Raw genomic sequence first — 26,998 nt, forward strand, 5'->3', positions numbered from 1 at the left:
GTGGGTACGTCATAAACTCCACTTTACATTAATGAGACTGAACCTTGTGCAGTGTATAGAGTGCCAGTAAATTGGTCAGTTGTATTGTTGTTTTAAAGGTGTATGGACCTTTGTTGCACCATGTTCTCAGGTAACTGATTGTAACTCGATTAAATATCGTGTCTTTCCTGAATGACCACAGAGATAAACATAACTGTCACTGTAACACATGCCTAGATACAGACTGTACACGTTTTATTGTTGAACAGTATAACGGGGGAGGGACGAGTTGAAAGTTTCCTGTCGAATAAATAAATGTTTTTTTCCCCCTCAGGCTGGCAAGTATAGCTGTGTACAAAGTTGATCAGAAAGCAGGGAAGAAGTTTTAACGCTGTCTTCTCCAGTTTCCTGGTAAATAGGCGTTTCCTTATGGGGCTTGTTCTTTAAGTTTTTTTCGGAGACGTGTTGCGAAAGGGAGCGACATATTTGGACATGGGTACCTGGCTAAAGTTACTCCTGTTTGTAGCAGTTCACCTTTCTTCTGCCTATGGATACGATGGAGGTAAGGAGTGCGTTTAGTTCTCCTCACCATATTGCAGGAAACTAAAAAGAGTTGTTATTTAATGTTAGGGTTTATATAAGCGCTGCTTTACTATAGAGCCTGCACAATGCACTCAATTGTGTTATTATATGCAGTACGTAAACTTTTTTTCAGGCTGCTGTTGGAATCGGTTGTTTTTGCAGTTTACATTTTTTGCAAAAGTTTCTACCAATGTATATACACTTTTTGCCTTCATTCAGCTTAATGAAATGCTCTATTTTTCCACTCGGGCATTCTTAGCAATTTGTTGACGTGGGAGGAATTTTGACAGGAGCAGGGAGGTATGGAAAGTTGAAGAATATTCGCGCAACTACTGTGAAATGACAACCGTATTTTCTTTGGTGTGAAGACTACAAAATTAAAATATGGACACGTTTAACAACCACAATAAGCTAACCCTATACAATAACGTTACATATTTAAGAAACTTCAGTTAACCCGATTCATACTGGATATCGTGGTGATTCTGTTCAAATGATGGCTTTAAATTAATTTAACGGGGCATTTGTGTCATGTGGTTCTTTGCATACCATCTGAATGCGTTTCTTTTAGTATGGACGTTTAGTATAATCTATGAACAACCACATTGTTATGGTGTGGACAAAATATATTACAGTATGTTTTCAATGTATTGCTCTCTATGGGCTAAGTTGACCACCACTTTGAGTTGAAGGTAGGAATTGTAGCCCTACCTCCCCTAAACAGATAATAGACTTGCATTATTTAAGAGACTGTAATTGACTTTTTTTTTTTTTTTTTTAAACTACAGTACAATAAAGGTGTAAACTGTGTTTCATCTGGTTTAGGAGACTTGGTGCTGGTTCAGGAGCAAGATAAAATGGTCCTTTAAAAATCCCTTCACTATAAAGTCAACTGTATGCTGTCTAAACTCCTAAATTAATCTGTTTGTTCTAAAATCTTATATGGGATTGTATATACCTGCTGGGTGCCAAGTAAGGGTTCTTTGAGGATTCACCACTGTTGCTTTTGCAAATAGAGACTGTATTACACTTTGTAGGATTATGAAATATGTTTCTGGATATTGAAAGGACAGGTGCTTTAGTATGGATGCTTTAGGAACCTAAATACTGTTTCAAAGTTAGTGTATAATACGGTATCTATATATTTTGTAAAATAGACTAGCTTCGAGGCTGTACCGATATGTAAAATAAACCATCTTTACCTCAGTGTTTACTTCTCACCTGATGAAGAGACCTCAGTGGTGTTGGAAGCTAGTATATTTCATATAAATGTTTAGCTGATCCTATTAAATGGGGAAAAAAAAACTGTTGTACTTCAAATTATTTGTGGACCAGCATGGTTTACACTATTCTACAGAACTGGAAAATAAATTAATGTTGTCAGTGGGAAAGACATCACACTTAGTGAGTGCCAAACTTCCACAAGATGTGACGCTTGCAGCATCTTTGTCCAGTCCAGGGCTCAGACTCACCATACTATGTTCCAGTGGTCAATATAACTGCTGTGGTCGGGAGTGGTTACAGTAACAGCCTGTTACATTTGCATTGGCTTTGTATCAAATTAAATGTCTTTAACGAGTTGCTGTCAAAAATTGGTGAATTGCGAGGAAAGATATAACAATAATCTTTATTTTTATATAGCACCTTTCATAGTGGACCACCATCACAAAGTGCTTTACAGAGGTAGGCTGTGAACTGTGCATTATATGCAGAGTCACTTACAATAGGACATTGATTTAACATTTCATCCACAGGATGGAGCACAAGGAGATTAAGTGACTTGCTCAGGGTCACACAGTGAGTCAGTAAGTAGCAGAGGTGGGATTTGAACCCACCTTCTGGTTACAATTCCTACACTGCCTTATAAATATATCTATATTGTCTGAACAGTCTGTATGCATTTTTATTTTTTTATTATTTATTTATTTATTTATTATGCTGTTTAAGTAAAATTGCCTAGATTTATTTTTGATACCAAAAAACTGTATATTATGCTGACAATAAATGTTTTGTCAAACTTTTCCTGGTGAGTCAATTGTAAAAGTTCCCAGCAGATACTGTGGATGGTTACTCATGTGACTGTGAGATTTATAAGATGTGGTTACTAGTAAAACATTTTGGGGTCCAATCCCATGATATAAACAATCTGCATTAATCCCACTGTTCGTTTCTACTAGAGGCTGAATTATTGACAATGCTTTTTAACATAAAAAACACAGCAAAAATACTGTGGAAATAATATATTGTGCTTTTTAGAGCTTTAGAGGAGAGGTATTAAAACCTATCACTATTTACAGCAGTAAGAAAGACCCCTGTGTAATTCTCTTATTAGATCATTCATTTTGAGTAAAGAGCTATTGGACCATGTTACATTATCCATGTCACCAATAATCATCACTGCACCCATCACCACAAATGTATTGTTGCTTGCCATTGATATCATATTGTGAAGATCCATACAACAGCACTGTTTAAAACAAAAAAGCATGAGAATCGTGTGATGTAATGATGCATGAAATGTCAAAAAGCATCAGTTATCACTATCACAGTCATTGTTTTGTTATTTGGTACTGTTATTGTCTGGGTATCCGCTAAGAAACGAGAGACACAGAGGGTTTGACGTTGAAACGAGGGGCACAGAGGGTTTGACGTTGAAACGAGGGGCACAGAGGGTTTGACGTTGAAACGAGGGGCACAGAGGGTTTGACGTTGAAACGAGGGGCACAGAGGGTTTGATGTTGAAACGAGGGGCACAGAGGGTTTGACGTTGAAACGAGGGGCACAGAGGGTTTGACGTTGAAACGAGGGACACAGAGGGTTTGACGTTGAAACGCCGCACAGGTGCAGGCAGTTGCAGTGACTGGTGGTCTCCACTAGAATCTTCAGACTTGTGTAACAAAAGTAATAATGTCATTGAATTGCCCTGTTCCATTGCATATTCAAGACTGTAGATGCATTTCTTGATTCATTTTGACACCAGCATGCTGAAAATCAGAGGGATGACAAGAGAGAAGCAAGCTACAGTTACAAGGCTGGCTCCTGCTGTTAATAAAATGAAAAGTAATCCTCTGTTCCAGTCAGTTCTGCTGGGGAAGAGTAGTCCATTATATCTGTGTCCTTAAGCTTGCCACCAACGTCAATCATGTGGAAACGTGTGCCAGGAAAAGTCTAAAGTTCTATAAAATGATTTTTTTCCCCCCGACTTTCCCTATAGCAGTACCTGGCAATCGAGAACCTGCAATCGACCTTTATCAAAGGTCTGCTGTTTTTCACTCATGACTGGAGGTGACTCCCAGCAGTGAGAAGCAGCTTTTATAAAGGACAGAGTATATGTCAGGGGTGCCCTTTGCAGTCATGTGAGGGACAGCCATTTACATAAAAGTCCCTTTTAATAATTTTTTTATCCAAAACCTATACAACCATGTTCTGTTTGTTTAAAGAGGTATGCGTTCATTACTATGCACAAAGAATAAAAGTTAAACTCCCAGATTAAATGACTTACTGTGGCATTCTTTGATGGGAGCTCTCCTCTAGGCTCTAGTTTGCAAGCCAATGCGGTGTTCCACAGAGTCAACTAAAAGCACTTCAGTCACTCTGCAGAGCAGTGTGTTAATTTGTCAACATGGCTCTGCCTTTGCTGGCTTGTCTGCGTGTTGCAGCAAGCCTTGACTGCAGTGTAGAACTCGTTTCTCAAAACTAGTGCTTTTGTTTGTTACTGTAGCCCAGCAGACCCTTTATACTAATTTAAAGTAATATCCAGTGTCTGTAATGTGAAAAAAAGTAGGTAGAATGTTTAGATTTATAGTACCTTCCAGGTGAATGAGTCAAAACACAATGTCTTAATTGCCATTCCAGAATACTAAAGTGTGTGATTTGCCTTTGGTAATTGTTTCTAGTTCATTGTGGGGCTTTATATAGCCTGTTAGCATTTACTGTACTGGCCAGAAATGAGAGAATGTAGGTACAATTAGACAATCTGTCTTTGTCTTTGTGGAAAGGCTGCCTGCAACAATGCTAGTTAATCCTAACTGTAGTATGTTTTTAGGTGAAGATCACCTGAATCTTTTTATTCATTATTGGACATAGCCTTTTAATCAGACCCAACCAGTGATGGAATTGAGCCTGTGGTTGAAAGGCTTCTATTTGCATTACTGATCTGAAGAGCCACTGATCCTTTTATCCTTTATATGGTTAAATTGTATTCTATTGAGTTATTCAAAAGACACACAGCATAACCTCAGCTTTGTGTCTTTGCCAAACCCTTAGGCAGCCACATCAGAACATGTTTCACTTTCCTTTCATCGACTCTATGCAGATCAGAATAAATCACACTGGGTCCAAACTGTGGATTCCTCTAAAACCTTAAATTCATGTTTAAAAAGGAAAAAAAAAAAAAAACTTACAAATGACAGTTCTAAATCTGGTCCTGGATCACCATTATACACCAGGTTTAACAGCAATAATTAATTATTTAACTGTTTTAGGACTTGAACTGACATTTTAATTAGTTCAATTAAGAAAAAGGTGATTTGTAAATATATATTTTGTATGATTATTTTTCTCTCTTTCATTCTTTGATATACGGTCTCAGAGGTATTTTGACAGCAGTGTGGAATTGATAGTGGGATTAAATTAAGTTAAACTGCTTATATTTGACGGTATTAATTTACGTGTTGAACCATTGTCTCCAATGGGTGTCTGTAAATCTTCCTTGTTGTTTTAATAATCTGATCAGCAGCAGATTGTAATCCCCTTTGCATTTTAGACAATCTAATTGGGCCCATGTGTATGTTCTGAAGCACACATTTAACACCATTAAAATAGAGACCTGTCTGTCAGATATGTTCTTTGTTCAAGAAATGAAAACCTTGAAACTGAACATCAGAGGGTTAACACATAAAAAGGTCTTTTAGTTGCAATATACTGTTGGCAGATCAGTAATACATGATTTGTAGCCACAATAAAAAAAACAAAACCAAACAGAGTAATATATAAATCAAGTTTAAAAAAAATACTCAAAAAAAAAGTCGTTGTATCCTGAAAGCTTTGAATTTAATAGAGGATCTGAAATCTACTTAAGAAAAATAGACCAAATCGTAATACTTGGCACCACAGTCACTGGTGCTGCTTGCCAGCATCAGCTTCATTGGTAAATGGAAACAGATTTCAGCAGACCTGAAAAGATTTGTCTAATTTCTGTCACCTTATTGGCTGATGCCTTGTTGAGGTACAGAAATCCTATGCAATAAAAGCAGTACCGTATTCCTTTGAATTTAAGACACAGACACAGAATAGCAATCCTAAGTCCGGGGCAGGGGATAGCTGCTTTGTTTGCCACTGCAGGGGCTGGAGCAGCGCAAACTGTCCCTAAAGCTATCCTGGCGCACCTGAATGTTACAGTCGCCAGGCCTGCAACCCGCTTCTCTCCCTGCCCGACCGCTACACCCAGATTTATACCCCCCCCACGCCTATGCAGTAAACCCTGTTTCAGACATGACCCAAATCCAAGCAAGTTCATCACCTTACTAACCAGTGCTTGACCGAAAATGACAGTAAAACAACCTATTAAACCTGGTCTGTTTTAGCAGGGGAGCCTGTGAATTATTAACATGCCAGTGCGCTCCCAGGCTGGTTCATGCATTTACACATTCCTACAACCCAGTCCCCCCTGTTGAGAACTAGCTACAGCTGTGCTGCCCATATGCCTGATAAGTTAAACATTATGGGAGTATCCTCCAGACATGCTACAATACTGAATTATATAGGGGCCAATTGATAGTATATGTTAGTTCCTGATTGCATAGGCGTGGGGCTGGGGTGCTCGACTTTGAGGCCTGAGGCTGTTGTCAGGATTGCATTGCACGCAGTCAATTGACAACTAAGAACATTGTATTGATTTTTATTAAAGTTTTATTTGGTGGTTTGCTATAGCCCTGCAGGTTGTTTTTTTTTTTTTTGTGTCGTCAGTTCAGCATTGCCCTGTGTACAGTACAGTGAGGCTCTGGTAGTTCTAAGCAGTTCTGTATGGAGAAGGCGCTGCATACACCACAGTTTACTTTAAATCAAGCACTGTTGGAATGCTGTGTATAAACTCCAGTTTGTTATGTGCATGGGGTGATTCCCAGCAGTCAGAGTGTATTTTTCTCTGTGAGGGAGGGTAGACCAAGGAGTGGGGTTCAAGTCTATGATAACAGCTGATGATAGCGGGTCGTAAGCAGTCCAAAACTTGAGGATGTAGTAGTTATGACACATCGTCTACATACTTTCAATCCTCTTGCACAAGGAGTGCAGCGATCTGACTGGACAAGGGTGAAGGAAAACAAAGAATAAAAGGAAAATGGTAAATACTGCATTCAGAGTTTGTATCTGCCATTTCCTTTCTGATCAGTTTTGCTCATGCAGAGCACAGGGAGGATGGTGATTGTTTTTCCTAGTGAAATGAAGGCAGAATGAAATCTAGGGAAAAGCCAGAAAATGCTGTACGCCTTCAATAGTATCCATTACTGAGGATGTCATACTCCAGCACTGGTGCTAATGCAATGCAAGTACTGTGCTGCATTACCTCTGCTGGAATGGAACCCTACAGTAATTGTTATATTTCATGTTTCATTCTGTTCAAATTCATGTGGCCTTCAGAAGAAAGGTGTTTCTGTGTAATAACTATCTAATGATTATACACATTACAATGGTAGCACAACATTGTAGCTGCAACACAGTTAATATAATTGCACTGCTTATTCACAATACACCTTTAAGACATTTTTAACCACAAAAAGGCGATTAATTAACTCCATGTTGCTGGTTTGGACGGAGAATCCACAGATTCATTGTCAGGCATGTTTTCCATATTACACGATATATGGCCAAACCAGCACACCACATGCTTCTCGCGCTGAGCTCTGCCTTTTATTGTTTTAGGTTCTAAAGCTGCTTGCATGTGATGCTATTTTTAAAAAAAATGCAAATTCTTTTGTTTCTAGTTTCTTATTTATTTTGTGTTGTAGGATCTGGATATACAGCGCTAGAAGACGATGAAGATGTTCATGCGCGTACACATGAAGGTGAATGCTTTTACTAATCACTAATACGCACCTGTTTAAGAAGACAGTATACTAAACCTGCATGAAGCCTGCTGTTTCTCCGTAGCTGCTTTGAACCAAACTAGGGCAAGGGGGAACAAATAGAAAACAAATGGTCAGTATCGACCCTCACAACAATTAAAACGACCTGGTCCAGGATCATCTACTGCACAAAAACTAGTCCCATCATGTCTGCTCCAATAACGCAACATCTCTCTTCTCAGGATGTCAGTGGAATATCTTCCCTTTCACCATAATAATTGTAACCAATGTAAAGGACTGTCCTGACAGCTACAGGAACATCAACCTAAAGCGTTCCAGGAACATGTTTATACTGGACAACTACATCTCCAAGTTTTTAGCATTTTGCAATTGCACATAGTGTCAGGTCAGCATTGTGAAATGCAGTACTCATACCTGGTTAAATAAAGGGTTGATTGATATAACTATGCTGTACATACATGATGTACAGTTTATGTTTAAACAGAGCATTTAAAAGGGTTTACCCAAACATCTTCCGTCTAACAAATGAATGCTGTAAATGTTACTGGGCTATAGGCCATTGCTTGTCTCAGGAGAGAGGTCTACAGTTGTTTAGTTTTTATGGTATCAATGTCTGTTGTTTAATGTTCTATAAAAATGAATCTGCTGTATATTTGTGTTTGAACTGTTTCAAATAGGTCTTATTATTTTACATACCAGTACTGTTTCACTGTTGGTTTCTTATCTAACTAAAAGATCACTAGACTGGCAGCAAATATCAAGCACTGTAAGAAAAAGAGTTGAAGATAAAGACCAGCAGATTCTGACAGAGTTTGAAATCTGAGGGGTTTTTTTTGGCATGGGCCTGTACACAGTTGAAACAGGGGAACTGTACAGAGTGGCAGCCAAACCACAAGGACTTTCACAAATCAGAACTATAAAAAAATTATTATGCAAAAGCAGCCAAGAAATGAAGCTGCATAAGCAGTCAACCAGACACCAGAAACAGTTTAGTTTCACTTTGGAACACTTTGTACAGCAAGTAATGCAAAGCATACACCTCCTACTGACTTCTAGTCTATTTTGAAGGCTTGACTTTGAGCTGTGGGGAATAATACATGGTGGAGATTATTGTTCCTACTTGGATTTGATCCAGCTTGAGCTGGACAGCAAGTGGAGAAACGTGACTAGATCAGCCTCGTACATTAGTGGAATTTAGGTGATGTTGCTGTAGCAAAAAAACTCAGGTATTAAACAAAAATATATCGCCTGCTGGGTGTATTTCAATTACTCAGAAAGCAGTAGTAGTACAGAAATATTTGAAGCAATAGTGCTTGTTGAAACGGATTGGGTTCTGCTTTAACACATTGGGGACTATCCTAATGCAAAGTGGTGGATCAATACACCGCTGCCTTTAAACTTAATCACATTTCCATATTTCTTTTTTTAATAAAAACTTTAAACAATAAATTAACCCTGTATGAAAATGCTTGTAAGTATACAATCAAAAAGACTTATTTAGATGTAACGTTGTTTATCATTAAAGTAGACCCTGTTATAATTAATTGATCTAAATCTCTTTTTTAGTGTCACATTATAAAAAGAAATGGGTATCTGTGTGTGTATATAATTTATAACTGATCCTGCAACTCTCACGGTTCGTTGCCCCCTGAAAACAGGACCCAGGCCACTGAAATTTAATTTTAAGCGATTGCGCGCTATTTTTAATAACAACTACTACCTACACAATAACTACACAAAAACAATTACCCTACCACTACCAGACAGCTAGGCTGTTTACCAGTTAAACAAAACACACACCCAGGTTCACACACAGTACCTTGTTGACGGTTGCACACACTCACAGCCAGGCTGGCTCTTCACACTATAGCCTCGAGCACATTGGCTGCTTTCTTTAAATACCCTGCACCTGGCTCTAATTTACAATTAACACTAGGTGCAGGGGACAACTAATAATAAAACAGTTAAACCATTAACAAACAATTAAACACCCAAATGTGCATTCTCACCATTGTCCCTTTTAATTGGGAAAGTTAACCCTTTCCATATTCCATATATATATATGGAATGTGCATTCTCACATGTCTTATGGCATATAAAATATAATATATATAGATATTATATTATATATGCTATATTATATTATATATTGATATACAATAAATATATTATCAATATTTTATGTAACAATAAATATTTCAATGTGGTAATAAACTTACAGTTACACCATTATTTTTGAATGTTTTGTCGTCAACATTCCTCATGTAAGGACGTGTATAATATTTTTATAAAACAAATATATATATATATATATTTTGAATTCATTAGTAATAGCCACAAAGTTTGCTCTTGGCTTACTTCAGAAACAAACAGAATAGGACGGGTATCAGTACATTCACGCCCACCTTCACAATATTATTTTGTATTCTTTACTGATACTTTATGAGCTAAAGTATTCGATGAGAATAAAGGTTATCAAGTTTGATATACTGTATTAATACTAATAATTACATCTTGCCAAATTAGTATGCATTTTGAAGTCAGTGTGAAATACTCATTAAGAGCTAATGGAGAAACTGTCCTTCAGAACAGACCAATGGGAATGAAGGCTCCTTCTGATTCATACTGTTCTGAACAGGTGATATTGCTCCTAAGTCACAGATCACACATTGTCTTCAAGATGCTTTTTTTGCCTACTATTTATTGCAAACATGGAGGATCTCCTTCTAACTTTACCTTGTTTTATCCCTGCTGACAGAGGATCCTTGGTGCGCTCCCATCAAGGTAAAAAACGGCCAAGCCAGGTGTCGAACCCCTCGAGGAGAATACTACAAAAACGTCATGGGAACCAGGTGTAACATTCACTGCAACAAAGGCTACGAAATACAAGGGCATCCGGAAGTCCACTGTCTGTCGAGCAAGCGGTGGTCAGGCAACTACGCATGCAGAGGTGAGCAAGACAAGAAGCCACTGCTGGCTGTGTACTGCATCATCAGAGGGATACAGTGCAGTAGACTGACTGAACTTTGACCCTTGCTGATGCTGAGCTGATAGGATTGGTTTTTCAAATGTAAGTGTTGTTTTCCTTTATAAAGTCGGAGGACAGGACAATTCAAATGCTATACCTTGTGTAAAAATGACTTGATGGTTTTGGTTTAAGGACAAACGAGATTTATCCTGTCTGCCCCAAAACCAAGAAACAGAAGCAAGGCTCCACTGTACAATTTGTTGTACTGCCCCCTATCTGCTTCCTCTGGCATACAGCTCCAAGATTAGCTGCTTAAATTAAACAGGGGGCACTGATTCATTCAGCTACTGGAGAATGCAGTAAGCCGCTGAATGTTTTAGAATCTTCGCAGTCACTAGTTTGAATGCCTCCATTCATTTAATGGTAATGAATGATATGAATACATTTGCTGCACAGACTTCTTCAGAGCTGTACTGAACAGAGGTTCTTTTCTAGGATTCCCCAATCCCTTTCCAAGCAATTCAAGAACTGGGTTTAAGCTTTAAGTCAGGAAGTTGGGCATCAGGTTCCTCCATTACCGGCTCAGAGCAATTTCCTATCTTTCTTTCCACATAATCTTGTATCCCAGAGATAGGAATGTTGCTATTGCATTTCTAAAATAAGCTCATTCCATGTCACTGTGTAGACAGGCTTCAGTTGTGGTTGAATTAGTACCACTGTGTGTGTGCAGTTTTTCTGTGCTTGTTCCCATTATATGGAAAGAAAGACAGAAAATACTATAGTTTGTCATGTTTTAAATATAATGTGCCATAGTTTACTGTTCTTTACAATGCTTACCTATGTTTACCTATGCTTTCACCATGCTTTATAAAACTTTGCTATGATTTTACTATGGTAAACTTTTGTAAGGGAAGATGCAATAAGGTATACTGTAATATAAAACTGCCCTAAACTTGAATTCCTAACATACTAACTCTTTAATATAATAAATATAAAATATGGATGCCAGTATGCTGTTGTAATTTATCCCTGGTCATTGTTTCTGAGGTAAAACAAGAATGGAAGTTGACAAATGTTCTGGCTAATAGTGATGAAGGTGTAAGCCAGAACACTTGCCAGCTTAGCTTTCCTCGGCAGTAGTTCACCTCAGGATTCATGTATGGGTCTTTTGTAGTTATGTATGCTCCTGGGTCATTGTTATTTCCTGGCCTGATATTGCCCCAGTAAAACTTTACCACAGTCAATGTATGCACTATGCTTATACCATGATATCCCACGGTACAGTTTTATTCAACTCCTGTAATTTCCTTGGTTTCAGAAATCCGCTGCCCAAAACTGACTTTGCCAGCCAATGGAGGAGTCAAGTGTTCCGATGGTTCTTATTTTAACTCCAGGTGCCAGTTCTTCTGCTCCCCTGGTTATCAGCTGAAAGGAGAGCAGTCTGTGACCTGCATGAGTAACAAAGCTTGGACCGGGAAGCACACAGCGTGTGTGGGTAAGTTAGAACACAGTGCAGCTGTTTTTTCTTATACATTTAATTGCCTTATTTAATTGTCTTGTGGAAATGCAGAAGCTTTCATGCTGACTAAATAATAAGCTGTAATTTGTTAATTAGATGTTTTTTCCAGTGGTTTATCGATGAGAGTTTTAAATGTAACTAATTGCTTTAAAGTGTGCTAAAAGCAAGGGTGTAAGCAGACAATTAGAGATAAAACAGATCTTTTTCAGTTTAAATTTGCCTGGAGAGTAAAACCAGCATGATTGTTAGAGCTCCATTTCCCTGTAGACTTCATCTGACGCCATTGTTGCTGAGGTTTCTAGACTGTGAGGAAATCTGGCAGGAGATCTAGGCTGTAGATTTAAAAGACATTCGGATTAATAGAGCTCTCTGTCCAAATGTGTTCAATTCAAGGATAAAACAAGCAGATAGCTGCAATTACATACAATGCAAAAACAATGCTAATGCAAACCTGACGTAATGGAGTTATTTTATTAATTTATATATTTTTAATATATATTAAGAACAGCATCAAAGTCCTGTAAGTCTGTGAGTAATCTCCTGAGCATCATTAAATCCATTCACATTTTTTTTTTTTAATTTAGAATACAATGGCACATTTAAACAGAACTTTGAGGAATCCATTTTAGTAATATGGAAATATTCTCCAAAATTGGTAGCATTGTGATTTTTAATCAAGTTGAACTCATGTTAATTCTAGTTCTATAACAAATATACACTCAAAACAATATTCTTTCCAAATAATTAAACACATAAATAAATAAAGACTTGCAATTTGATCAATAAATGGGCCCTTGAGTCTTTGAAGAAATTAGTATTTTTTATTGCAGAACTGGCCATAAAAAAAAAAAAAAAGAGTAATTCCAAGAAAGGCCAACAGGTGGCAGAAACGTCACAGTTTTCTTCAAGGCTGCAGTGTTCCATTTTAAAATGAGGCTTTTTAAAATCCTTATATTAATGTATTTGTCAAATTGTATTCCAAACTAATAATACACACGTTTCTTTGCTTTCTACACAGCTGAAAGGCTTTTCGTCTGAAAGCTCCTGAAATAAATATTTTTTTAGTCCATTTAAACATTTTGTACATACAAAAAAAATAATAATAATTTTTTTTGATGTATTTATATATACAGTTTTTGTGTTTTTTTTCAGTGTGTGTACAGTCAGCAATCAGATATCCGTTAACCAGTTACACATCAGTCGTGTTTTACCACCCTTATATTAAGAATAAAATCAATCCCCGTTTATATATGTAACAGATTAATGCACTTACCTGCCACACGAGATTTCGGACTCTGTCACCAGTTTTCTGATACAAAGCCCATCTCTTCAGTGTTACAGTGTACTTGTTTATCCATCACAGACCGTATTTTCTTTTCTCTCTGCATGCCAAATCAGTGTGTCTTTAGTGTGCAGTTACACAAAGCGAACGAGACAAGCTACGGTAATGTAAAACAGTTCATCATTAAACACTTTTAGATACTGTGATGTATTTTTTAAATCTGTGATCTTTAGTTGGTTTTGCGAATATTCATTTGCAAGTGAACTGTGACATTAGGGCCTCATCGATCATTATATTCTGCAATTTTGAATACTGACTTTGGATACTATTTTAATTCTGGAAGCTAGTGGGTTTTCTTTTATTATCTTTTGATAAATTGTAATTATTTTACGTTTTAAGCAGTTCTCTGCATGGGTAACATTTTGACCACCATGCAGCCAACCCAAAGCTACAGCGTCGGAGGACAACGCAGCTCTAGGCAGCTTACAGGCAAGCCCTCAGGTGCTCGGCCAGTCTATAGGGGTCGCTGGTGCGTGGTGAGCCAAGGACACCCTGGCTGACCTGAGCCCTCCCCTCTGGGAGCTCCTGTCCACAGTTGGCAGTGAAGTAGGCTGGACTTGAACCAGCGGAGAGCCTTTGCCGGATGTGCCACTCCTAACCCTAATCCTAACCCTAAAGACACAGTACTACTTCTATTGAAAATATAGTACTGTACCAACAAAACCAACTACAGTACATCTAAATGGAAGCCTACTTATTTTAAAACACAGCTGTGTATTTTTGACATTGTGTCTTTTTTGTGTTCCCTAAAACAAAAAGGACAAGTGTTGTAACGGACTAAAAAGAAATAATCAGATATGTGTCACACTCATTCAACCGTTACCGAAGTCAAAATTTTATAGGGTCGGATATGTGACTGTATTCCCCAATTTTGACAGATCAGTTGGGTCAGCTTTAAATAGTTTTGTTACACATTCTCTCTACTGCTCCCTCTGGTGGTCAGAACATATATTTTGAACATTTATCAGCGCGCATATTTTTTATCTATGTTTTTTGTTTCACTTTGTGGAGACACATAACACTACCTCCCTGCTGTTTTGTTTTTTTTAGGAGGCCAGATTTTCCCACACTCTTTGAAAATAAAAGAGCTTTACACACACTTTTCTTTGACAATTAGTGCTGCTGGGAAGAGCCCAACCCCTGGTGAAATGTATTCACCTCATGCTATCCATGCCAGAGCCATTATTTATAAAGTTATGACATATTTATTCACAATAATACATGCAACATTCATACATTCTTGGCTTTAGCATTGAAGAAGGACTAATGGCTGTTATAATTGAATCATGACTTTTCAGAAAATATATCTAATTAATATTGACGAATATGAACTGTGTCTTCTGGAGTCAGTCACAAGAAAGCGAAGTTGCCCCAGAGTGACTCATTTGCTAAACTGGAAGTAAACCAGGACCGCGTGGCTCTAAATACTGCAAACTAATATCTGTGCCTCACCTCATTCTCACACATAAGATCTGATTATACCATGGTAATTTTAGGACATTGTTGTATCAAAACTCCAAGCCCCCTGCTGCTGTGCCCGTTTTGTATTAATGTTGAGCAATGAGCTGAACAAACTGCCTCTGAGCCCAACAGCCTGAGATACAGACATTCTCACACACTGTACAGGAACTGCTGAAGCCACACTAAATATACAATGAGTCAAAGTGTGCAGTTTCGGTTAGTCCAAAAATAAACTTGCCACTTTCAGGGAGCTGGTTTAGGAGCATTTACCACAGCGTGTGAAGTTGATTTCTTTGATTTCTTTGATTTTATTGTGTCTCTATTCATTTTCTAGGCAGTTCTTCAATGTTTCACTCAGTCCAGTGAAGTGCATAGGCGTTCTATCCTCTGCATAAAGACAATATTGTAAACCCCTTAATGTCCCAGGCAGTCTGTTGGTGTCCCATTGTCTTACTATGAGTGGAACCATGCAGCTGTCACTGTAGCAGTGCCAAGGTAACTAGCAGCACTGACCTGGAATGTTAATGAGCCCCTGGTCTGTCTGTCTGTCTGTCTGTACTGTATCAGTACACCAGGAAATACAATTCAGACGTAAGCAAGAACAAACATGGGCCAACTGGAGCAAAGCAAATAAGATGTTAATTAGAAGATAAAGACAAGAAGCCAATCAGATCTGGAAGAGGAGAAAATAACCTTTGCAATAGAGGAGTCTAATAAGTAAAATTCAATAAACAATTAGAATGTAGGAACAGCTTTTGACTGAATCTCTCAAGCTTTTTTTATGACAATAAAGCCCTTCTCACCCAGAGGCCAGAGTACTGGATTGTGAAACTGACCTAACAACCTATACGGGGGAGATTAACTGTCTCACGGCTGTGGAGGCAGAGCTTTGGAAATAGATCAAGGGGAATTTATGAACAATGGCTAGGGAAATTAATAAAACGCTGAGGTGTCTTGGTGACATTCCAGAACTGGTAAGCAGCCAGTTAAAACCCAGAGCAACCAACTTGCCTTCTGTGAACTAAACCTCTGTTGAATATCGGCTTGAACAAAAAATACAGCAGGTATCATCTGTTTTTTAATGTATTAAAGGACATGAACAGGTGACATTAATGTGCGTCATACAGTTCACAAAAGTGAAGTGATTCAAGTACCTGCTCCTGATTCATCTAGTTTACACACGTCGTACGTTGTCCAGCGATGCAGTTAACCTAAGTATTGCTCACAATACATGTACATCAGAGAACAACACCTGAGTACTGAAGGCTTCCAAGGGAGGAAATATCTTCACAAATATTTAATCTGTCGTGACTTCTCCTGCCTGTGTGCAGAGGTGTAGAATTCAATCGTTTCAGTCAAATACAAGAAGTTGTTGCTGGGTATGGTAACACTCTAAAGGAAAGGTCATTCTTCATGCTGTAAATGTCAGATATTTCCATGTCTTTGCACAGCAGGAGTCCTCTAGTGGCACAGGTCGCTAATTTGTTCAGAATCATATGTTCTGTAGGGTTATCTAAATAACAATTTACTTTTGAAAGCTACCAGAAAAATCCTTTCTATGCATGTTCTCAGAATTTGTCCATTGTGTCTCATCGTGTTAGACCTTGAGAAGTGTTGAACAGAGATTACTTTCTCTGTCTAAATATAAAATAAAGTGTGCCACATTTTCTTATGTTGGTCCTTCACTGTGAATTTCCTAACTTTTGATATAATTTGATTTAAAGTTTTAAGGCAAGCTTGTCAGACTGTTACACTCCTTTCTTGAAATGAAGCCACTGAACTGGTAGTTTGTTTACACTGCTTTTTTTTTTTTTTAAATTCTGAGTTTGTATTATTTGTTGTCATTTGCCCCAGGATGTTTGTGGAAATTCGTGGTTTCAGGGACTTGTTATCCTGGGAAAACTGAATTGAAATGGAATTAGTTGGTATGGGCCTCCCAGATCCAATGCATACCATTATTGAACGTGCCTTTGGACCAAATGATATATCATTACATAATCATTCTGAGCCCCCTAGATTAGAAGACACTGTAAAATAAATCAACAGTCTCAGCAGACTTGAAGAAGGCAGCTTGGCACTGCTGGAAACACTCCATTTTAAATAGCAGATCTCTATTATTTGTCATTCTTGTCTTGTTTTTTCCCTTTTGTCCAGATGTGGAACCGCCCACTATCAAGTGCCCCAGTGTGAAAGAGAAGACCGCCGAGCCAGAGACACTGACTGCCCGAGTGTACTGGGAAACCCCTGAGGGACGAGACACCGCAGACGGCATTTTGACCGAGTCAGTCTTATCTGTTTGCTAGATAAGGAAACAGGATGGTACAATTCTGACAGTCTGACCCTTTGAAAGCTGGATGCATAAACAAAGCTGGCATGTGTTGCTGCATGATAAGGATCGAAGTTTGCACCTTACTTGTTATTAGAGGCTTTCGACTGTCAAACCCTGACATGGACCTGTGCTAAATAAACATTTCCTTGCTAGCAAAAGCCATCTAGCTGCAACATCCAGACAAGTCTGAATGAACCCAATGAAATATTCATAATACTATACAATACTGCATATGTACATGCACACCCATTTCAAATAATGTGTAGATTTTGTATCATTCTTGGATCTAATACCCTTAGCAGAAGTACCACCGGAAAACCATTTGGCCTGCCTGTTTATTTGGAAGGGCAACCCACATACAGACCACAACTTCAATAATATGTCTCTCGCATGTAAAACCACATGCAGGCCATATCCACTGAATGTGGTTTGCCATTTATAATCACAATTTGGTTTCTTATTTCAGTTCCGAAATTCTTTGGTAAAGGTGAGCAGAACTCACTACCTGTTTGTTTGTTTAGGTGCTCTGAGCTGGTTCTAAATGTTTTGTGGAATTTAAATCAAAGATGTCAATATGGGGCATATAATGCTACTTTCACCAACTTAATTAAGATATTATAGTGTTTAAAACACATCTATTTGTTTTAGTCTCCAGTTTAAGACACTAAAAGTATGTATTTCTTATCCCTGGACAGTTATTTTGCTAACCTACTGAGAGCTGAAAGAATTGCTAATAGAAGTCTTTCTATAAAATGCCTTGGAAATGTTCTGTATTCTGACTGGCTGATGGCATTCCAAAGCTACACTTGGGTTCACCTTGTGTCTCACAACACACCCAGGCCGTGTGATGATTGTATAACTACTGCACACCGTTCCATATGTTCTTGCTTACATATCCTATACCCTTTGACTTGACAAGCATTGGCTAAGCTATGTATGTATGAATCGTTTTCACATTGTAACACCCATAACTTTAGTTACTGAATTATATTTTTTTTTTTTTTTTTTTTTTTTAATAACATTTGTGTGACATAATGCACTTTTCAGAGTCTGTATTTTATTGCATGGCGAATAGCTTATGTTGAAGGATGTTAACAAAGGGGATGGTTTATTTCTAAAGGCTTTGTGTCTGATAATAGTTATTCTCTTTTCTAGTGTCACTTTGAAAGGCATGTCTCCAGGCTCTTACTTTCCAGAAGGAGATCACAAAATCCAGTACACCGTGTTTGACAGAGCAGGAAACAAGGGTACCTGCAAATTCGCAGTGAAAGTGCGAGGTGGGTGTTCGGTCCCGAATCGCAAACGAATATCCCTATTCAGGTATGCTTGCACTGATGACTCAACTGTTCCCTTTGCTGTCGTGGTCTTATGAGAGCCTGTGTCCAAAACCGAGCTGTCGAGACATGTTGCAAAGTGTTACTGCATGTGTTAGTTATACAATAAATCCACAGATTCCTTATAGAAACAGGTAAAAACTAAAAGCTTTAGATAACCATGACATGTCCAAGAAGGCTCACGAGCATCAACCACAATACATGTGAGTGACAGGGTGGGGAAAATAGGTGTTCACAATACAGGCAATAAAACATGTACACGTAATCATCACATGGCAACACAAGACAAAAAGACCACATGCAAGTACAGGAACATTGATGGGAGAAACTAGTGAATCAGAGTTGCATAGTTTATGCGGTACAGAATATTTTCATATATTTCCTGCTATCGGCCAACCAGATGAATTGAAAAACATCTATGTTTTTGTGCCATGACCCTGTTTATCTTTAAGGCAAGGATGTTGGCTGAACTGGACTACTTTAGAACAGCTGGGGGAATTGAAGTTTGTATATTAAACTGTTGACATTTGGGATGTCAGTTTCTTTTTCAAATCCATTTTGAATACAGCTATGAAAGCCATCTTGAGTTATTGTTTTTTTTTCTTTCTTTTATTCAAATCTAACAGTGGTGTTAACATTAAACTTTAAACTAAAAATAATTTATTATTTGTGTTAAGTGTGTTATCATTGAATTGTATTAGATTAAGTAAATACAGTTTCAATAAACCGAAGTGCAGTGCTTTGAATCTGAAAGTCCCGGTCCTGTTCTTTGAAAGATACACTGTTTGTACTACAGCAGCTGCCTGGTTGTTCAGTTCTTCACATTTGTGTTTTATATTTTGCATGACTTTGAGCTAAAGTCTTTGAGCTTTGAGTTTTGTGTCTTCTCACCTTTCATTTCACATCATAATGATAAACCGTAGGTGAGAAATATCTGTCTAAATGCAGTGAAATGAGATGACAGCCTCAGTAATTCAACACCTGGTACCTTGAAAGCTGTTTTTTTTTTTTTTGTTCTTGTCTTGGATGTCTGAGGATATCAAAGCTTGTTTGTGCAAAACCCCTACATTCAAATGTATGTATATATATTAGAAATACATTAAAGGTTGGCTTACTAGCTTTTTTGTGTGCTTACTTCTCTAGCTTTATAGTAGTCCTACCCATGTCCCCAATCACCTTATTCTTTTCTATTTTAACTTTTAATATTGGAACACGTTTCTGATTAGGATTACTCCCCTCTTTCCAATCTATAGATTCTCCTGTACAATACAAACCAAGTATATTTTACAGCACATGACCATGTATGTGTGTGTGTGTGTGTTTGTTACACACGTTCATGCATTTCTGTGTATACATGGAATGCTATGGTTTGTTTTCCCTTATTCTCATTTTTTCACAATACAGATGAACCTGCTTTATATTATGATTGCCGTGCAGACATAATTCGTGATTTATAGTGGGGTTGTGATACAAACCTTGTTTCCTGTTTGCCTATGACAGCATATTACGAGCGTGAGAAAAAATAAAAGAAAACTAACAGTGAATTAAAGAGCAGTGTTTTAATAATGTACATTTAGTCATTCTTTACATTTAAACACATGCATATGTGTACGCTTTGTTTCATGAACTGGAACAAAAGAGTTTGTGTCATTATCTAAAAAAGGCATGAATTGTCGACTGATGAGAGCTATCAATTAGACGTTGCACTTGATGTTTTTTCTGTGCATTTGTAAAAGACTGACTGTGTTAAAGAAGAAAAACTGGGCGATTTGTTGGTGTTCTGTAACTGAACTGTATCCCATTAAGCCAGCATTTGACAGGCTGCACAAAATGTCAGTTTGTCAGCCGAGATGATTATTTGTTGTTAGTTGCGTTGAAAATCAATTCTATCCAGTGGTTACTTAGTAAAGCCCAGCCACGCAGCATTTGACAGACTGCACAGAACATATAAGCGGGTTTGTGAGATGATATTAAGAGAGGTAATTTCTCAAAGAACCTATGGTGCATGGCAAGTGGCTTATGCAAAATCGTGATAATAAACAGATCATGATATTAAGCAAGGCGATATAAAACCGTTTATCAGGGTAATATAAAAATAATAGTATTATAATAATCAATAATAATATATGAATTGTTACTACAGTAAAAATAATAATAATAATAATAATAATAATAATAATACTATGAACTGTTACTATGGAGCGGGTGGGTTTTATGAGAGGGTTTTGGTTTTTGTCTTGTTTTGGTTTTAATAATAATGATAATATTAATAAATTCCAGAGCAAACCAAGATGGCACTAGTTACTTTACTTTAAGAGCTCAATAGTTCAACCCACAGATTAACATCTCAGCGAGGTTAATGATTAGATTGCGAGGACCGTGGACTACTGTCACATCCTGAGAGTATAGTACCTTGGGTATTGGAGGAGGAGTGTGTGGAAGCTCACACTGATGCTCTTGTGCTGTTGTACAAATGATAGGAAACAAACTTCATTAGACAAACGTTTTGAATGATGAAAGCACTACTTTTATCCGACTTAACCTGGTTTCTTATGAGTTTAGCTTTCGAATTCTGATGAGCATATTGAAGTTGTGAATGCCCTTGTTGCGGAATTTACCAAAGATAAATACGATAGAGGGGGCGGCAGAGGTGTGTTTGTCATTCACTGTGTCTCCTTCTCATTTATGAATAGGGTCATAGGAAAGGGATACACCTTTCAAATACTCTTCCCAAGCTGACCTTTTTATGAAAGGATTGCTGTCTCAACACACACCATGCACATTAATCAATGAAGTATAATATCAATGAAACTCAGTGGCTTTCCTTTTGTTACACACAATGCCTGTTAATTTACAACTCAAAGCTTCCTCAGTCTAACACCCAAAACAAAAGCTGGATGGTGGATTTCATCTACCAGATCTATCGTGCATAATCATACATACAGTTCTGTCAGTTGTTCTATTAGTCGTGGGGGATGGCAGATTCATTACAGCGTTAGCATTTTAAATATATGTATGTTGCACTACTTCCTGTTATTCCATAAAATAAAACAAATGACCATGTTCCTGGCCAGTTGCGGAGCTCAATTTGAACATGTTTGCACATGGAAACACAGTCCGCATTCGATAACCTGTATTTATTATGTCTTCTAGTTCGCCGCTGTGGCCGTCTGTATCCCCCAGAAAATGGCTACATGAAATGCAGCAGCGATGGAGACAACTACGGGGCCACGTGCTCGTTCGCCTGCATGGGGGGGTTCGAGCTACAAGGAAGCACAGCCAGAGTGTGTCAGTATGGGTTGACCTGGGCCGGGACTGAGCCATCTTGTGCACGTAAGTGTAACAGAGATCATAAACGAGCTGCAGGAAGAACTCGCCAATATGCTATGGCATATACATTGTGTAAAATGAACTTTTTTCTACCTTATAATTATTTATATTTGAAGAACAAGATGAACAAACATTCTTATTTATTGATTTATTGACAGCTTGGTCTGTGAAGAACACATTTTATGAATGTGCTGTTGAAAGGTTGCAGGCTCTGTGGACAGCTCTGTTGCACCATTTCAACACCAACAAATGTTTCTACTTGTTTGGCTTTTAGAAGAATGCCAAAGAGTTGATTTTACCCACTAACAGTACAATATAACCCCTCAGTATGTAAAGTATTACCTTGCTGTCTGTATGTATCTGTTTCTATCTAGGAGATTGACATTGAGTGTCAGCTTGTTACCAGTCCATGAGCGATTTTGACTGCCTCTTGGCATGGATTCAGACACCGTTGCATGTTTATCTTGATCATTTAAAGCAGACTGGGCAACCATTACTATTCAATAGAGACGCAGAATGGTGGTCTCAAAGGATAGAACCAGATTATTCCAGTAGATCATTATTTACCTACTGCATCTCCCAACTCACTCAAAGGATTCCTTTGACTTTAGATTACAAGGTTTGAATAACCATGTAGAGTAATTACCTTGATTCAAAATATTCATAACTCGTTCACTATGTAACTATCAATGGTTTACATAATCTTTCATTTGTGAAATAAGTGCATATCATGGAAACGTGCACAAATAAACTACAGACCTATACCCATGTTTGGAGCATTCCAATAAAAGATTGTATTAATATGTGACAGTGTAAAGAGGACAATGAGAAAATGTAAATACTGAGTGGTCTCCCTTTGTTCAGTCAATGACTTCCCTAAGGTACACACATTAGTTTGATATGGTTGCTAATGCAGTGGTCTGTGTCAGGAAGCTTGATTGAACAGTGCTGTTCCACAGTTGTGTTCATTAGGAATAAATCCACCTCTACGAGCAAGTTGTCTGTTCACAGTGTAAATATTCTGAGGTTTTTTTTTCTTCTCTTTTTCTGGTAAGTGGATAGAATCATAATTTTAGTTTTCTTTACAAGAAAAAGTCTGCAGGTGTTTTCATGCAAAAAGGTTTAGGATACTGCATTATACTATTTACAGCATACAATACTAAAAACACTGGACTCGATTTTCACAGGGATTTTTTAGGGGGGGTTTGGGGGAGTAAAATAAAATTGTTGATTTTATATTATGTAACAAGCAATGCTGGAGTTTAATTAAATAATGCAAAAGTGTGCCTAAGTTGGTTAATATTAGTCATTTTAAACAATAACCATTTGTTTTTTCTTTGACTAAAACAGATTTAAATAGTATTTTTGTGTAAAGACCTTAATGAATCTGACCCACTAGCTTTTGAGATCACCGAGATCCTCTCTTTAGGTGGTAAAGCAGTAATTGCTAAAGCGCTTTCAATTTCATGCTGGCTTGCTAAAACGTATGATCTTTTGTGCCCTGCCGACCAGTAAATAAGGTCTAGGCTGTGTGAAGTCAAGAAGCTTCAGCTTTCAATTTTTAGATGGTGATTAATGTACGTTTGGGTTATTTTGCTGGGGAACCAGAATGGGGTGTTGGCGGTCATTTCATTTTCATTAGTGGTTTGGTAATGGTGTGTACTGCACGAGGGTTTTGGTGACCTCTCCGCACTGCTTCATTGCAGCTATGAATATAAATGTAGCGGTGAGGTCCGCTGCTGCCCTGCTGGATCAGTTCTATGAGAAGAGACGGCTGCTCATTGTGTCTGCACCCTCTGCAGCCAATCATAACTACAGGTTCCAGATGGGAATTCTTCAGGTATGTGACAAATCCAGCTGGTCGCTCAGTATAGATAGAAAAACAAAATTCAACCTGGTTAGAAATAAAAATTGTTCTATTTAAATTTTGTCTCCTAAAAATAATTTTTAAAATAATGATTTTGTCCCTATAAATGTGGAGCACATTGGTCAGTGGTTTCTAGCTCAAGCCAGAAGCAGGGCTGCATTGCTCAATTGCCCCTTTACCCCCTTGCAGCTGTTTAGTTTTGCGAAGATCTAAGCTAATGTTTTTTTAATTTTATTTTTACTACCTTAAAAAAATATCACATCAAACACAAAAAAACAATTACAACTGAAACCTATAACCTTTAAATTGAATTCTTATCAGAACAAAGTATATATATATATATCCCCCACAGACTTTATAGCCTTGAAATGAGAAACGAAGTCCATATTTTGCTTAGTTTTCATAAAATCCAAATGCTTGTGTGCAGCAAAACATTGTTATTTTAGAACAAAACATCTGGTATATAGTGCAGTAAGATACATGCTGGTTTTCAGAAAGCCCATCTTGAGGTGGATACCGGCTTGTAATATACAGCGCTTTATATGATATTCTTTAGAACTTGTTCCATCCTTCAATATTGAGTTGGCTCTCCTGTTTGTCCTACTGTTTCAGCAAGCTCAGTGTGGTGTGGACATGAGACACATCACCATCATTGAACTTGTGGGGGTTTACCCAGCGCAGATTGGCAGGATCAGACACAGGCTCATCCCACCAGGCCTCTCCTTGCAATTGAGGTATGCAAATCTTTATTACACCTGCCGCTGAGAGATTACTGATTGTATCAGAAACAACATGCACCCTCATTAGAAGGTAAGCTTTATAGATGTGGCTTCCAACCTGAAGGGAGGGAGGAAGCTCTACATACCTGTGAGAAAAGCTTATGTGTAGTTGCCATTCCACCAGCACTACTTAATTTGCTAATATATCAAAAACCATTTGAGGTGCTGTGGCAGGACGGCTGCGTGGCGATGTCACCATACCAGGAAGCTGACAGACACACACAGGCTGCTCTGCCCTGCTACAGATGCCAACTTTATATTTTCAGTGTAATGGAACGCTAATGGCAACCCCCACTTAGACATGTGACCTACCATATATGGTGGACATATTGTGGTCATGTGACCTTTTTGGCTTCATACTCAGTATTCTATGATTCTCTAGGTTATGTTTGATCGTGGTTATTTTGTCACAGACGTGTTTATTAAAAATTAACTCTCTGGCACATTCTAGCCTTGCTTACAAATCATTTCATTAAAGATACCATTCCCCTTACATCATGCTGGGGCTGGTTAGCTTTTGTTAAATAAATACAGTAAAGAGCGTTTCTGTAGATATGCATTTCCCTGAAATCTGTTATTCTTGCTGGTAGTACAATCAAAGGATTAAAGAGCTTCATTGTATGTCGATCCTGCTCTGATAATACACACTTGTTCAGATCGCTTTCAAATTTGTTGTTCATGTCATTGACACACATCCATTGCAGAATGGGAAGGAAAACATACTTCATTATTCAAAATGCTTCTGCCAGCTATCCATCTCTTTCCAGCTCAGTAAACACCAACAGTCAGAGGCATTGCCTCATATCACCATCAGGAACAGGAATCTTAAACAAACCTGCAACTGCATAAACATTTAAAACAGCTGATAGAAATGGATGGTGTGCATTAGACTCCCTAATAGAAATGCTTTACTGTGACCTTAATTGAGTCACCCTGAACCCTGTGATCTTATAAGCCATTGCAATATACCATGGTAAAAGAATAGCAAAGTGTAGCAAAAGTAAAAGCACAGTGAAAGCATATTAGACTATTAGACATATCAAAATAACATTAGACACCTCTGAACTTCAGTATCACCAATCAGAAAGCTCAATTGCAGCCCACCAGCACACAGTAGGTGGGCTTGGAACATTTAGATGGAATGTCCAGCTTTCATACTGACAATAAGGTATATCTAGTTTCTCATTGAAAACGTATGTATAAATGAAAATTTTATATAGCTAGCTTATTAGCTTAATGGCAGTTTGCACATAAGGACAATAAGTCTTGTTAAACTCCGGCTCTTAGTAACCTGCTTCTTTGTGTCTCTTCCAGGTTGTTGCTGCAGATCTCCCATACCAGTTACACCATGGTGCTGATTGACAAGCATGGAATGGACAAAGAGCGCTACGCGTTCCCCGTCACTGCATCGGAAATCTTCACTCTGATCGATACTTTTCCTCTCAGAAAGGAAGAGATGAAAGTGCAGGCAGAGGCCGGACAGACCTGTAATTAATTCCATCGTCCACTGTGCCCCGCAGCGGGATCAAGTCTTCTACCTGAATTTACTCAAAGAGGCATGCCTTTTTTTATATAAACATGTACAGAAAGTTACATACTCACGTTTGTCAGTACGCTTGATAGGCTTATACATTTGGGTTTTCTGTTATTTAAATGCTGCCACCAATCTTTTTTTTTTTTTTTTTAACATGGGAGAAAATCTCATCATCTATGTAGCCCAAACAAAATGTTTGTTTTAATATTTATGTTTTGAAATATTTCAGTTTGTGACTTGTCTGATTTTATACTGTCATTTATGTCAATCCAATTGCAAGTGGTTGATTTGGTATTTTCTATTGGTATATCAGTAAATGTGAGACATTAAAATAACCTGCTTTCTTGTATTCTGTGGTAAATTGCATCTTTCTGTTTATACACCATATTTAGCCACACAGTAATTTATAAAACATTTAAAAGGCTTTCAATAGTCTTTGGACCTAAAAAAAAAAAAAAATCAACAATGAAAGCACCTTTTTTTTTTGATGAATTTCTTATTGAAGAAAGTATTGAAACAGAGACTGGAATCGTGGACTGAAAATCAACACGGGGTTATGGGATCCTAATCATTAAAAATCTTATCACTTACCCTCAGATTCCATTTTAATTACAGTGTCCTTACAGCAGCTTTTTAAAAAGCACCCTCTTTGAAAACTACAATTATTCAATGTCCAAACCCATCTTTTTCACAGTTGTTGTTTGTTTTCTTATTTTGACTTATGTCTCAATGAGGATAGTAGCCATAATTAAAATGTGATCTTTTGAGTTGAGTCTCAGTCTGAAGAATATCAAGGGACATAATCTGTAATCACATGCCTTAAAATTCGCAGATCAGCTGCAGCCAGTCTGTGAGATATGAGTCACGGCACCAATGTAACTGGGCAGATGTT

General features: G+C 37.8%; 1 protein-coding gene across 2 annotated transcripts; it reads left to right on the forward strand.

Moving 5' to 3' along the window:
• Positions 1-275: 275 nt before the first annotated feature.
• Positions 276-26,463, forward strand: LOC121327557 (sushi repeat-containing protein SRPX-like). Of its 2 annotated transcripts, XM_041271642.1 has the most exons (10): positions 276-541; positions 7,566-7,622; positions 10,402-10,593; positions 11,930-12,106; positions 17,088-17,214; positions 18,418-18,539; positions 21,750-21,929; positions 23,633-23,766; positions 24,406-24,527; positions 25,887-26,463. In XM_041271642.1, exons 1-10 carry the CDS (start codon positions 472-474, stop codon positions 26,065-26,067), a joined length of 1,362 nt encoding a protein of 453 aa, XP_041127576.1. In that variant the 5' UTR covers positions 276-471; the 3' UTR covers positions 26,068-26,463. The 2 variants fall into 2 exon arrangements, with proteins under 2 accessions (XP_041127576.1, XP_041127577.1); XM_041271643.1 differs by lacking the exon at positions 7,566-7,622 and having other exon boundaries at positions 277-541.
• The last annotated feature ends 535 nt before the right edge of the window (positions 26,464-26,998 follow it).

This window comes from Polyodon spathula, chromosome 15 (genome assembly GCF_017654505.1).
Source record: "Polyodon spathula isolate WHYD16114869_AA chromosome 15, ASM1765450v1, whole genome shotgun sequence".
NCBI lineage: Eukaryota > Metazoa > Chordata > Actinopteri > Acipenseriformes > Polyodontidae > Polyodon > Polyodon spathula.